We start from the raw sequence: 12789 nt of genomic DNA, 5'->3' as shown, positions 1-12789 counted from the left end.
ACTTGAATTTGTTCTTAAACCTTCCCACACTTGACGTCATCAAGACCCAATTATGATTGCTAAAATCATTTCTTGGTCAGTAAGTGTTGCAGTAATTGTAATGTTAGTGCAGAATAGAGTACAGATATAATGATTCCTTCAACAATTCTTAGATGCTCTTTAGGAAAATTAGGATACAAACACACATTCTTTTGCTTGAATATAAATAATAATTTAACCGGATTTCCCCTCCCCCCTGAAAAGTCTAATAGAATGTGTGTGTACTGATTTTCTTCATGCTTTATAAAACCTGGAGCAAGTAGAACCTGGACCACTATGGTGCATTGCCTCAGATCCAGATTCCAGCGAGCCATGCCCTTTTCTGGGATATTCCATACCATCCCCCTGTCCCCTGCAACAGACATTTGACATTCTGTGGCTACTGAGCATGCTCAGTCCTCATCGGCTTGGTTTCAGGTCCTCTCCCTTCCTTAGTATTCCCTGCCCACCACATTTTTTACCTACAAACATTGGGGATTTGCCCAAGCCTGCTGATAACTTCCCATTTTGGTTACATAAGGTTACGCACTCATGGAGTGATTTCACTGTTGGTATACAGCAGGTTTCTAAAAGTGGCACTCTACAGACCACTTGGAAAAGTGAGCGTAATCAACCACCTGCTAATCACCTGGCACCAGATAATTGAAACTTCAACTCATAGCAGTAAAGGAAGATTTTTTTCTTTCTTTCCTGCCATGACTTGAATTCTTTCTTGAACTTTCCCACACTTGATATCATAGGATATCAAGCATGGAAAAGTGTCCTTGGTTCACTCAAAACATCCTGGCTGGCCTAATGAAGCCTGCAAGCTGCAGGCTACCCATCACTGATTAATATGATATTATATCAGCAGATACAGTGGTGCTCTTTTTGGCTCTCCCTGCACATTTTCTCTTTTTGAGCAAGCTCTTTCCCCCCACTTAAGGACAAATTAGTAGTGCATTTAGCCAATATGACCCTAGATATTGTATTGTTTCACCTTATTTAGTCTTGTTTTTTACCTGCAAGTCCAACCTGGTTACTTCATTCTAGTAAGGCAGCTATGTTTTCTTTCTTGCAGGCCAGCCCTCCAGACATCTACATCGAAAGGTTTAACATAGCACTTGGACAGTATATGGGAGCATTACAGAGCATTGTGCCTCTTTTCATATATATGGTAAGTTTTTAGACTATTTTTTTCAAATTGTGCATAGTCTGGAAGGAAGGAACTGATTAGGTGCGAGGTATAGCAGTGGTCAGCAATTAGAGTCTCCTGAAGACTTAAATTGGGAGTTAAGTGGGATGATCTCCTGCTAGAACCACAGATTTCCTCTCTCTGCTCATAGAATAGAATCATAGAATTGTAGAGTTGGAAGGGACCACGATGATCATCTAGTTCAACCCTCTGCAATGCATGAATCTTTCACTCAAAGTAGGGCTTGAACCCACAAACCTGAGATTCAGAGTCTCATGCTCTACCAACTGAGCTTTCCCTCATGGGCTCACTTGGACTTATTCCACCAGTTTAATTAAAGCCCAGGCCGTAACAGAACCTCGCCTAGTGTGCTGAGGTATTTCTGTGCTGCACTCTTTTATCCCCCAGCGGCACCTTCTGAAATTAACCACCCAGTTAGGAACAGAACCATCATAACACGGTGCATTCTGTTCTCAACCCAAAAAGCCTGTCCAAAAGCGTGCCATGGCTGATGGTATTGAAACCCAGCAGCATTGGTCAGTCTGCAATGCAGCCATGAGGTTTGGCTCTTACAAGCTGTCCGTACCTGTTTTTTGCCCGTTTTCCCCTTGGCTGCTTGGGAGGCTTTATAAGGGACTGCAGAAAGGTGCAGCAAAGAGGGCATGCTTGCATAACAAAGGTTACAGTTAACTTAATCTCATCTAAAAGTGCCTGGAGTTGCATGGCAACCACTCGGGTTGAGTATGGTTGTACTGCATCAAGCATTGCTCATGAGTGTTCTAAAATTGGTATAAGCACTCATTTGGAAGAATCAGTTTTGCCATTAGCTTGGTGTGTTAAGCTTAAGAGTGTATGTACATTTATTTTTTTGCAGATGGGTTACCAGGCTTTCATATTTATAGACATTTTGTATCTTGTATAATCTTTCCTGGTTCAGTAAGGTTTGCTTCTTGTGGGTTTTTTTTTTACATAATCAGACTATTTAATTCAAAACATGCACTTACACTGCTTATGTTAATGTGATTTACATGAGGAAGGGGTATTAGATGGGTTCTGTTCTAAAATGTCTTGCAGCTAAAACATTGCAAACCGATTTGAGAAATTTGATAACTATGCATATCAAGAGAGTTCTGATCTACTTTGCTGGTCCCATGCCGAGAAGCAGAAGTTGTAATGCTTATTATTGCAAGACCACTTCATTCATTCATTGAATTTTGGCTCTAGCTGTGTTTTTAATGTACCAAAATAAGCTTGTAATTAAAAACAACCCTCTGTCAACACACCATCTCAAAAATAGGATTTGTTTATGCACAGTTATGATTTGGGTTTTGTCAAAACTCTCTTACCCACGTAGAGTCAACTGTTACTAGATCTCAGATTTTAAAAAGAAGTGTATTGGCAGATCACAGATAAGATTTACAAATATGTGCCATACTTTTATTGCTTAGTATTTGTTTGATTTAAATGACTGTACCACAGAGAATGTTTAGAACCCTTTGACTTCAGATCATGTTATCTGTAGTCCTAAAAGAACACTGGACCAATGCAAACTTGTGTTTCATTAAGAGCCTTTAAAGATATGTACCGTATTTTTCACCCTATAGGACGCACTTTCCCCCCTCCAAAAATGAAGGGGAAATATGTGTGCGTCCTATGGGGCGAATGCAGGCTTTCGCTGAAGCCTGGAGAGGGAGAGGGGTCGGTGCGCACCGACCCCTCTCACTCTCCAGGCTTCAGGAGAGCCCCACCGCCAGCCCCACAAGCTCGGGGGACAGCGGGGAGGCGGAATGCCGCCATCCCGCTGTCCCCCGACTTTGTTAGAAGGCTGGCGGGGGGGAGAAGCCTGCTCCTCCCCGTTGCCAGCCCCGCAAACTCGGGGGACAGTGGGGAGGCGCAGAAGGCTGGCGCGGGGGGGGGGGGAGAAGCCTGCTCCTCCCCGTCGCCAGCCCCGCAAACTCGGGGGACAGTGGGGAGGCGCAGCGCGCCATCCCGCTGTCTCCCGACCTGGTTTGGAGGCTGGCGGAGGGCTTCCCCCTCCCCCAGCCCCGCAAGCTCCCAGAGCGATGCCGAAGCTGCACACAGCTTCGGCATGGCTCTGGGTCCCGTTCTGGGGGCTGTGGTCGGGGGAAACTCAGGCTTCCCCCGCCCCAGGGATTATTCCCCCCCCCTTTATTTCCCCCCAAAAAATCTAGGTGCGTCCTATGGGCCGGTGCGTCCTATAGGGCGAAAAATACAGTGACTTAAAATTTTTTCTGGTGCTTTTTATGTTTCTTTCCAGAAATCTCAGCTGACAAACCAAGCTAAGCTGTTAGAAAACTCTTGGTCCATGGAGGCCATTTGTAACTCCCATGACTGGATCTAGGCACATCTCCAAACTGTCACCAGAAAACTGATTAGCTGGTATCCTTGGTACCATTGCTTTTAGAGAGCATCCCATTAGCTATCCTTCATAGTGTTGAATAATGATACACACATTAGGAGGGTTATATTATTTGCCATGGCGACAACTAAAATGAATGTTGTAAAGATTATTGTGTTGTCCTTTAAAACTACCTGAGCTGGTCATTATGTAGCCTTTCTTTTGTGTTGTAATATTTCTTGATTTGATTTTTTTAAATGACTTTTGACTAAATGATAAAAATTCTGAATGGTACTGAAGGGTTTTAGTGTTATCAGAACATGTGCTAGTAGTTCACAATTGACCTTTTGTGAGGAACGTTTTGAAGTTGTTTTGAAGCATGTGTCTCTCTCAAGAAAAAATGAAGTGCTTGGAGGTGTCCTGTATTTGGCTGTAATCTCTGGGTGGTATGTTCAGGTCTGTAGTGATTCTAAATGGAGTATGAAGTGGGCAGTGTGTTAACTGTTGCTTTAGTCAGATTCAATGTCTTGGTTCTCGTTTTGCTCTGTCTCTGAATCAACCGTGTGCTTCTGCTGAATCCAATAGACTTCACTCGCTTAAATTCATATAATAATTTCTGTATTCTCATCTCCCAATGGCACTCAAGCCTGAGGATCATTGGATCTGGACTGTTTTCACACCCTAATACCACATCCTGTAGAATTCTATCAAATATATTTCATCTGTACACTTGGAATGAATTTCAGGAACTGAAATGCTTTTTCTGTGCAGCCTGAGCAGGAGCAGTCACCATTAAGAAAAAGAGGTCGGAATAGGTCAATATATATGTGGACTGTCCCTGGATCAAGTGATGTTTCTTCTTTAAGTCCTCAGAGTTTTTAACCCAGCTGAAGGTTGTCATCTGAACTAGCCAGATGCTTAACAGATAATCAATCACAGGCAGTCCATCATTTGAAAAATAAGACTTTCGAGCTGATTTGCTCCAAAATGACAAGTAGACATTCCATTTTGGTAAATGTAACTTGGTTTAAGGAGCCATTTGGATGGAGGACTCAAAACATGATGTGTTTTTCTCTTTGCTCTATGTTAAAAAATCATCATCACCTTAGAAGCCCCAGCACATTTTGTCTCCTGACATCTGCTAGGTTGCATTTGATAGTGGTAGAATATAGTGTGGCATAATGGTTAATGTTGGGCTATGACCTGGGAGACCAGGATTTGAATTCCCACTCAGCCATGAATCACACTGGGTGACCTTAGACCAGTCACTGTCTCTCAGTCTTACCTACTTAACAGGGTTGTTGTGAGGATCAAATGAGGAGGAGAGCTATGTGCATTGGGGGAGAAGGTGGTATAGAAATGCAATTAACTAAATAAGTAATAGTGGGGACAGCTGGGCAGAGCTGGTGTTTGACAGGTATCATTAATATTCATTTTATATGCTTGCTATCTGGAGGACCATAATGGCAACTGATGTGTGATCCTGAAGAACAGCAGTGATACAAGCAGGAAATGGCTCCTGTAGAAATATGTGATACCTGCAGTACTGATAAGCAAGATATCTCTACTGTGGTTTTACATTGAACTGTTTTATCACTCTGTGAACACTTTCTATGTACTGTAATGGGGTAGCAAAAGTTGTTAGAATCACTTTCAAAGAAAGCTATGTTTACTTAATATTAGGTATGAGCAACATGCAGTCCTCATTTTCATTTCAAGCAGCCCTTGGCCTAATTTCATGCATGTGGCAAACAAGGGAAAGGGGAGTGGCAGAGAGAGAAAGAGAAAAGTATTCCTAAATCTTGGGGTGATCTAGTGGTTTTTAACTTCTGTATTGTTGATTTCCTCTCTCCCCTTGAAATGGGTATCATGCAGGAAAGCTGCCTATAAATACCTTGTAATAACAACAATGGATAATAATAGAAGTTGGGCCACTTGTGTCTCTAGTACAGCCCATGTCTACCACCACCATGTGGTCCCCAACAGTTTATCCCTGAAGAAATACAGTGCTCAAAAGCAACAACAACAAAGGTTCTAAGGAGTGATGATGAATGATGCTTTTCTGAAGATTTTCACAGGCCTTTTTTTTGTGTTGCTGTAAATCCAAAACAGTTAACATGGTTTCTTTTGTTTTGTTTTTCAGAATAAGTTTTACATAGAAACCAAGCTTAATCGAGACTTAAAAAATGACCTTATAAAACTGTTTACGGAACATGTTGCAGAAAAGCACATTTACAGCCTAATGCGTAAGTAAAGTTCTTGGGCTTACGTTTTCTAAAATATTAAGTTAATTGGCTTCTTTTGTATTGTGGAGTTACAAAATGCTGAAGTTTCAATATTAATGGGGAAATTGAACAGGTAAAAATTCTAAGACCAAATATTATATCAAGGAACCTTTAATAGCTTATTTCAAAATAGGCTTTGAAGACCAGATGATGGATGTCATTTATTCCTGGCCTATATTAGAAAATGCAATATGATTGATTATTTCAATAAATACAGCTAGCTGCTGAAGAGGTTTGAAGCAGATGTCTTTGACAGTATTAAGTTGTACTAAAATACAGTCATAATGCATCACTGGGAAAAACTGGCTCCATGCACAGATTTTCTCGCTTTTTGTGGTTTTATTGTGAACAAGCAGCATGCCAAGTCACTTCCACTGCACTCCATCCCTGATATGAGCAGGATATACTAACCAGAAAGCCTAGACTTCCTGTTCCATCTGAACAGGGGGTTGTGATTTGTTTCTCCCTAGCAAGCCTTGATCTCTAGCTAACCTTAAGCCATGGGAAGTGAAGGTTATTCATCGAGGTAGTTAAGGAGATCCACAGTTTAGATCTGGGCTTCCGAGTTTGTTTGTCCTGCTCATGCCTGGAAAGGAGTTTAGTGGGAACATTGGGAAGCATACAGTAGCATGCTGGTCATTCACAAAAAACCATTGTAAGCCAGGAAGTCTGCAGCCACAGAGTTCACTGTTGATTTGTTCTTACTACAACATCCAGCTTTTTGTTACTTTTTTTACAAATCTTTTGCTATAAATGGAAACAGTCCTCTTCAGATGTCAATGTTGACACTGGCAAAACAGCAACTATCTGTGGATTCGAACCAACCCAGTAAGAAAATAAGAACACTTTCATAAACTGTCACCAGTTTTCTGCATATAATGAGTTACATATTTCATTTTTTTTTGTATGTGTGGAAGCATGAACCATGCAATTTTCCATGCCTGTCTTTAGGAGAGCTGCACCACCTGCTTTTTGTGAACCTATACAGTCAAACCGCGGTTCCCAAGCGGCTCTGTTTTGGAATGTTTCGGCTCCCAAATCCCAAAATCCCAGAAGTAAATGCTCCAGTTTTTGAATGTTTTTTGGAAGCCAAACGTCTGACCTGGCTTCCGCTTAAGTGCAGGAAGCTCTTGCAACCAGTTGGAAGCTGTGCCTTGGTTGCTGAATGTTTCGGAAGCAGAACGGGCTTCCTTAACGGATTACATTCAACAACCGAGGTTTGACTGTATCAGCTTTGATTAAGGTAAACTTGTTACTGTCATTGTATCGGCCCAACCGAGGTGTAAGTAAGAATTATTAGATACACCCTAAAGTCCCATAAGTATTGCATCTAAATGCTTTCTGCTAGTAGTTTAATAGCACTTATTTAAAATTCCCTTATATCAAATCAAGGTAAACAACTGATCATAGTCAATAAAAGGAAATGTCTGTTCTTCACTTCTTACATCCCAGTCCACAGCTAATGAACACCCAGCAATGCCATTTTGTAGTATTCTACCTTTTTGCTGTTTAGTGCTTCAGCGTCAGTTCCATTTACTGTAGTACCTCGGGTTAAGAACTTAATTCGTTCTGGAGATCTGTTCTTAACCTGAAACTGTTCTCAACCTGAGGCACCACTTTAGCTAATGGGGCCTCCCGCTGCTGCTGCGCCGCCACTGCGCAATTTCTGTTCTCATCCTGAAGCAAAGTTCTTAACCCAGGGTACTATTTCTGGGTTAGCGGAGTCTGTAACCTGAAGCGTCTGTAACCTGAGGTACCACTGTACTTGCAACCGATACTTTTTCTAAATCATTAACGTTATAATTTTAGTGAGACTGACTCATGCGTCTGACATATGGCAGCAGTTTTTTATTTAGGTGTAAAGGTCAAGGCATTTAGATGTAAAGGCATTGTTAAAAGTCAAGAAGTAATTTCCTGTGCTACTATTGGGCGTAATCAATAGACATTAAAAGGCTGAGTCACCTCAGTAAATATAAGGGATTTTTTGGAACAATCAAAAGGTTGACGTGCTAGGTTTTCTAGTATGGAGAAAAGACAATCGAAACACAATAGCAGTTTATAAATGTATGTCTGGTTTGGAGAAAGTGCATGGGCCTGAAGGAGCATCTCCACCCCCATTGTTCTGCCCGGACATTGAGGTCCAGTGCCAAGGGCCTTCTGGCGGTTCCCTCACTACGGGAAACCAAGTTACAGGGAACCCAGCAGAGGGCCTTCTTCGTAGTGGCACCTGCCCTGTGGAACGCCCTCCCACCAGATGTCAAAGAGAAAAACAACTACCAGACTTTTAGAAGACATCTGAAGGCAGCCCTTTTTAGGGAAGCTTTTAATGTTTAACAGACTAGTGTATTTTAATATTTTGTTGGAAGCTGCCCAGAGTGGCTGGGGAAACCCAGCCAGATGGCAGGGTATAAATAATAAATTATTATTATTATTAGCCAACTCCTCACCCATTTTCTCATAATAAAAGAGATCTTGGCCACCCAGTTATATTAATGGGTGAGTACATTTTCCATGCAGTTCATCATGCAGAGGTTCCCAGTTGGTGGTCCATGGACACCAGGGGGTACCCGTAACCCACCCATGGTTACCTTCAAACTCTTCTGTTAACTTAGCATTGCATACAGAGATTTTCCTCTGTTTTTAATACCAACTGGTATCTTACTTGATTTTATTTTTAAGAGGCTTAAAATGTTTTCATCTTGGGAAGTTTTAACAGGCTTTAAAGTTCTTACTGTGTCATGTGGGGGTATCAATAGATATTGGAACGATCCAGTATTTTCATACTGTTGTTAATAAAGATGGTAAAGGCAGTTGTCTCTATCTTCAGAAAAGGTTGTTGGAAAATATTAGAATATTCCTCATTTCTGAACTAGTAACAATTGATAATATGGTTCATTCAGTTTTGTCTTCTGAAAAGGTTATTTGGATGCCACCATTACCTGCTTAATTGGCATACAATTAATGTTAAGTGAGTTTATTTTATCATTTCAGCTTTACTCCTAGAAGCTCAGACCACGCCTTTTTGGATAGACCCTTCCACTATGGCAAACATTGTCAAAGGATTGTATATGCTTAGGCCAGGTAAATTATTATTGTTATTTTTATTATTATTTTAAATACTCTATTAATTTTGCACATCGTTTAGAAAACAATAACACAATGAGGGAGAATTGGTGATCACATTTTGATGGATAGTAGATATAAAGAATATTGATACGTAGTGTATCTTGCGCTTCACAGAAGGAATACAAACATAGGAAATGAGCTAAATCATTTTTCTTTTGAATAGTCTATAATTTACAGGACTGATGTCCCTGGAAAATCAAGCAGCAAGTTCCTTTGTCTCCATGGTGCTGATAATGCCATGGTTGAAGGTTTGGTCCCTGGATAGGACAGCTGCATTCTTCTGCATAGCAAGGGGTTGGGATAGATGATCCTCAGGGTCCCTTCCAACAATTCCATGATTCTGTGACTTCTGCCCTGTTGACATCATGGCCTGGCTTATGTACGCATGGCAGAAAATGAAAGGGCTTGGCTTTGAAGCCTTCAAGAGCGGTATATTTTAGGCAAGTCTCAATAACCAGATCAACAAGAAGGCGCCTCCCCCCCCCCCTCTCTCTCTGTGTTACAGTCCTTTCTTATAATCTATTTTGGCCAGATTGTGGACTTGCAGGTGAAGTCCTAGATCAGAGCCATTAATGTCAAGGTGTGTAGTTAAACTGTGTGGCACATGGGGAATTGGATGCATTTGTGGTACATTTGTGATTATGATTGCTGTTGAAACACTAGGAACACCTACTCCTCCAGGCTGCTCCCTGACAGACATCTTTCTCTTCCATAGCTAAGCAGTCTGGTGCCTTGTACATGCATTTAGCATGCAGCAAGATAATATTTAACCCTTTCATAGAATCATAGAGTTGTAGACTTGGAAGGGGCCCTGAGGATCATCTTGTCCAGCCCACTGCAGTGCAAGAAAATGCAGCTGTCTCATACCGGGATTGAACCTGCAATCTTGCCATTATGAGCACCACGCTCTAACCAACTGAGCTATCCTTTCTATGTTGTGTGAAAGCTCAGTGCTAGGATGTTACAGGCCTGCCATATGAATTAATGTGTGTGTGTGTGCGAGTGATTTTGTTTCATTCACTATTGCTTTCCATTTCTACACAGAATGGGTTCAGATGGCACCAGCTTTATTTTCTAAATTTATTCCAAACATCCTCCCTCCTGCTGTAGAATCTGAGCTTGAGGAATATGCTGCTCAAGACCAGAAACTCCAACAAGAACTTATTCAGGAAGGATTTTCCAGGTAATAACCCTGGCATTTAAAAATTAGTACCTAGTTTTTTTCAGCAAGTCTCTCGAATTGATGTTGTTGGGGTTTGGGAGTGGGGTCAGTCATGGCTATTACTATGAGCTGAAATAAAGTGCAGCCACAGTCAGAATAATTGCTGCCAGCAGTCCTTGTACTTGCCCAGAAAAGTCAGAACAGCTTGTGTGTAAAGCAAACATTTTATGAACTGCCCTGAGAGTTGAGTTTAAAGTGAAATAATAACAACTGATTACCTGCCCCTGTACTGTCTGTTTGCTGTAAATGTTTTGGGGAAGGAGCACGTGTTTCTTTGTTCTCATCCTTGGTGTTGACCGTGGAGAATGTGTTCACTGAGGAGCTATCAGGGATGGGGACAGTTTTCAAGGACTGCGAACAAGGACAAAACAAAGACATTGCCTTTTGAACAACTGCTACAAAAGCACCCAAAGCTGTCTGCTTAAAGCCATATGATAGCCTTGATAAACCAGCTACCAGAGTTTTGAATGTTGTGACGGCGGAGTGGATGGGAATTATTACTGTTCTGCTTTGTTTGTTGTTATATGTCCTTCTTATGTATGTGTGTGCACACTTTCAGCTTTTGCCAGGAAAAGCAGGAGTTCTCTCAACACCCTCCTTAAAAGGTTGTACAGTAGTACCTCTGGTTACGTACTTAATTCGTTCCGGAGGTCCGTTCTTAACCTGAAACACCACTTTAGCTAATGGGGCCTCCTGCTGCCACCGTGCCGCCGAGCGATTTCTGTTCTCATCCTGAAGCAAAGTTCTTAACCCGAGGTATTATTTCTGTGTTAGCGGAGTCTGTAACCTGAAGCGTATGTAACCCGAGGTACCACTGTACTTGAACCCTTGCAGAATGGCTGTAGGTTTCTTGCGCAGTTACACCTAATCACTTTAGCCTGGAAATCTGATCAAGTGCTTTGTTTCATTTTCATTTTGAATTTTAAACTGCTGTTCCCCAGTGACTCTGGGTAAATTTAGCCTTGGGGCTGATATTTAGCACTAGCAATGTTCCAGGAGGATAAGTTAGCTGTAGTGCTAGAGGTCACTTACAATACAAAATAGTTTTAGCTATGAGTCATACATATGTTGGAGGAATGTTAACTCTTCCATTTTGTTCACTAAATGGAACAATGTTGGCTTGGTAGCATTTCTTTCAGTAGCTTATCAGTGTGGTTTTCAAGATGCTCAGTTCAAACCCCTTTGGAGAAATAGTAAATTTGAGAAATTTCATCAAGACACTAACTAGTCTGATGGCTGAGGCACAAATGCCAAATGAAACTCCCCATGTTAGTAATTGTTGCCCTTTCCCAGTTTCTAAATAAGCTGCTTAAATAAAGCTGCTTTCCTGTGACTAATGGCAGGGTTGCTCCTTGTGTCTCAGATCTTTTAGGCAAAATTAGATGGCTCATTAAATATATGTATGTTTGCTAACATGCTTGGTTATTATAATTATTTTTTTTAGATAGCCCATTCTGGGCTGTTAGCAGCATGGATGGGAAAGGTTATGGCATCCTAATGAAAACAGCCCCTCATTGAAGTTTCTGTTCACCTCCAAAAGAAAGTTGCCATAGGTGTCAATCGCATGTTATGTTTTTGGGTAGGATAGCTACTTCTGCATGGTTGGATCCGTCCCTGTAACATTTAGAAAGGTGGCCATTGTGTTGGATAGGTAGATTTTGTCTCTGCTTCACATGCCAGTGTTACTAGCCACAGAGCGTTATGCTGCCAGCATGGGAAGTAAGCACATCATTTGCTTATGCTTTGCAGCTGCTCGTTTCAAATAACTGCTGGTGTGGAATAAGACCATACTGAAATAAAACCCTGACACACAGGTAATTCAAAACTTGGCCCTAAATATTAGGGATAATACTTGTCAGGCAGAATAAATTGATTCTGGTACATTCTGTTCCTTCTGTTATTGTTGCTCTTCTGGCATAGATAAATATTATATTTTACTTGTATTGTTTTTGAACTCTATATTGATGTCAGGCTTCATGCTAACTTTCTATAATTCCTTCCCTTGCTACCTTCTTTTTTAGAGGTGACCAGTCACGTAAAAGAGCTGGAGAAGAATTAACCTACAGTAAGTAATTTAGATTACCATTATAAATTATTTGATTAACAACAGAAGCAGTGAAGCAAACAACTCCTTCTCACCAACAAGTTAAGTTCCTGTGTATGGCAACTTGCAACATGGGTCAAAGAGAAGGTGCCAGGGTGCAGAAGGTTTGGAATGTAACCTTGAGGAGTAAGAAAAACTGGCTCTCTGTAGTTCCACTTCCCTCTACATCAGGCATAGGCAAACTCGGCCCTCCAGTTTTTTTTTCGGACTACAACTTCCATCATCCCTCACTAACAGGACCAGTGGTCAGGGATGATGGGAATTGTAGTCTCAAAACATCTGGAGGGCCGAGTTTGCCTATGCCTGCTCTACATCTCTAAAATATTGGTAGCCTGAGCCCATAATAAAGTTTGTAGAGATGAGCAAAACAAGATTCAAGAAGTTGTAAATTTAGTATTGGATCACTGAAGTGTGTGTGTGTGTAGGTGTAGGTTGACTTTACCTTCAGCATGATATCAGTGAATGGATACTACTTGAATT

General features: G+C 41.3%; 1 protein-coding gene across 2 annotated transcripts in view; it reads left to right on the top strand.

Annotated features, from left to right (window-relative positions):
- CACUL1 (CDK2 associated cullin domain 1) overlaps positions 1 to 12789 on the top strand; it is a 43911-nt gene that overhangs the window by 26178 nt on the left and 4944 nt on the right. The window contains exons 4-8 of one of the 2 annotated variants that reach the window (XM_081193056.1): positions 1100 to 1195; positions 5716 to 5818; positions 8849 to 8938; positions 10094 to 10166; positions 12227 to 12270. In XM_081193056.1, coding sequence (XP_081049182.1) covers positions 1100 to 1195; positions 5716 to 5818; positions 8849 to 8938; positions 10094 to 10166; positions 12227 to 12270 — 406 coding nt within the window. Of the gene's footprint in view, positions 1 to 1099; positions 1196 to 5715; positions 5819 to 8848; positions 8939 to 10027; positions 10167 to 12226; positions 12271 to 12789 lie in introns of both variants that reach the window. The other variant, XM_081193055.1, reaches the window with a different exon arrangement.

The sequence above is a fragment of the Podarcis bocagei genome, assembly GCF_964188305.1.
Source record: "Podarcis bocagei genome assembly, chromosome: 4".
NCBI classification, from domain to species: domain Eukaryota; kingdom Metazoa; phylum Chordata; class Lepidosauria; order Squamata; family Lacertidae; genus Podarcis; species Podarcis bocagei.
Note: the sequence above shows the minus strand (reverse complement) of the source record. Positions and strands in the feature narration are given on the sequence as shown.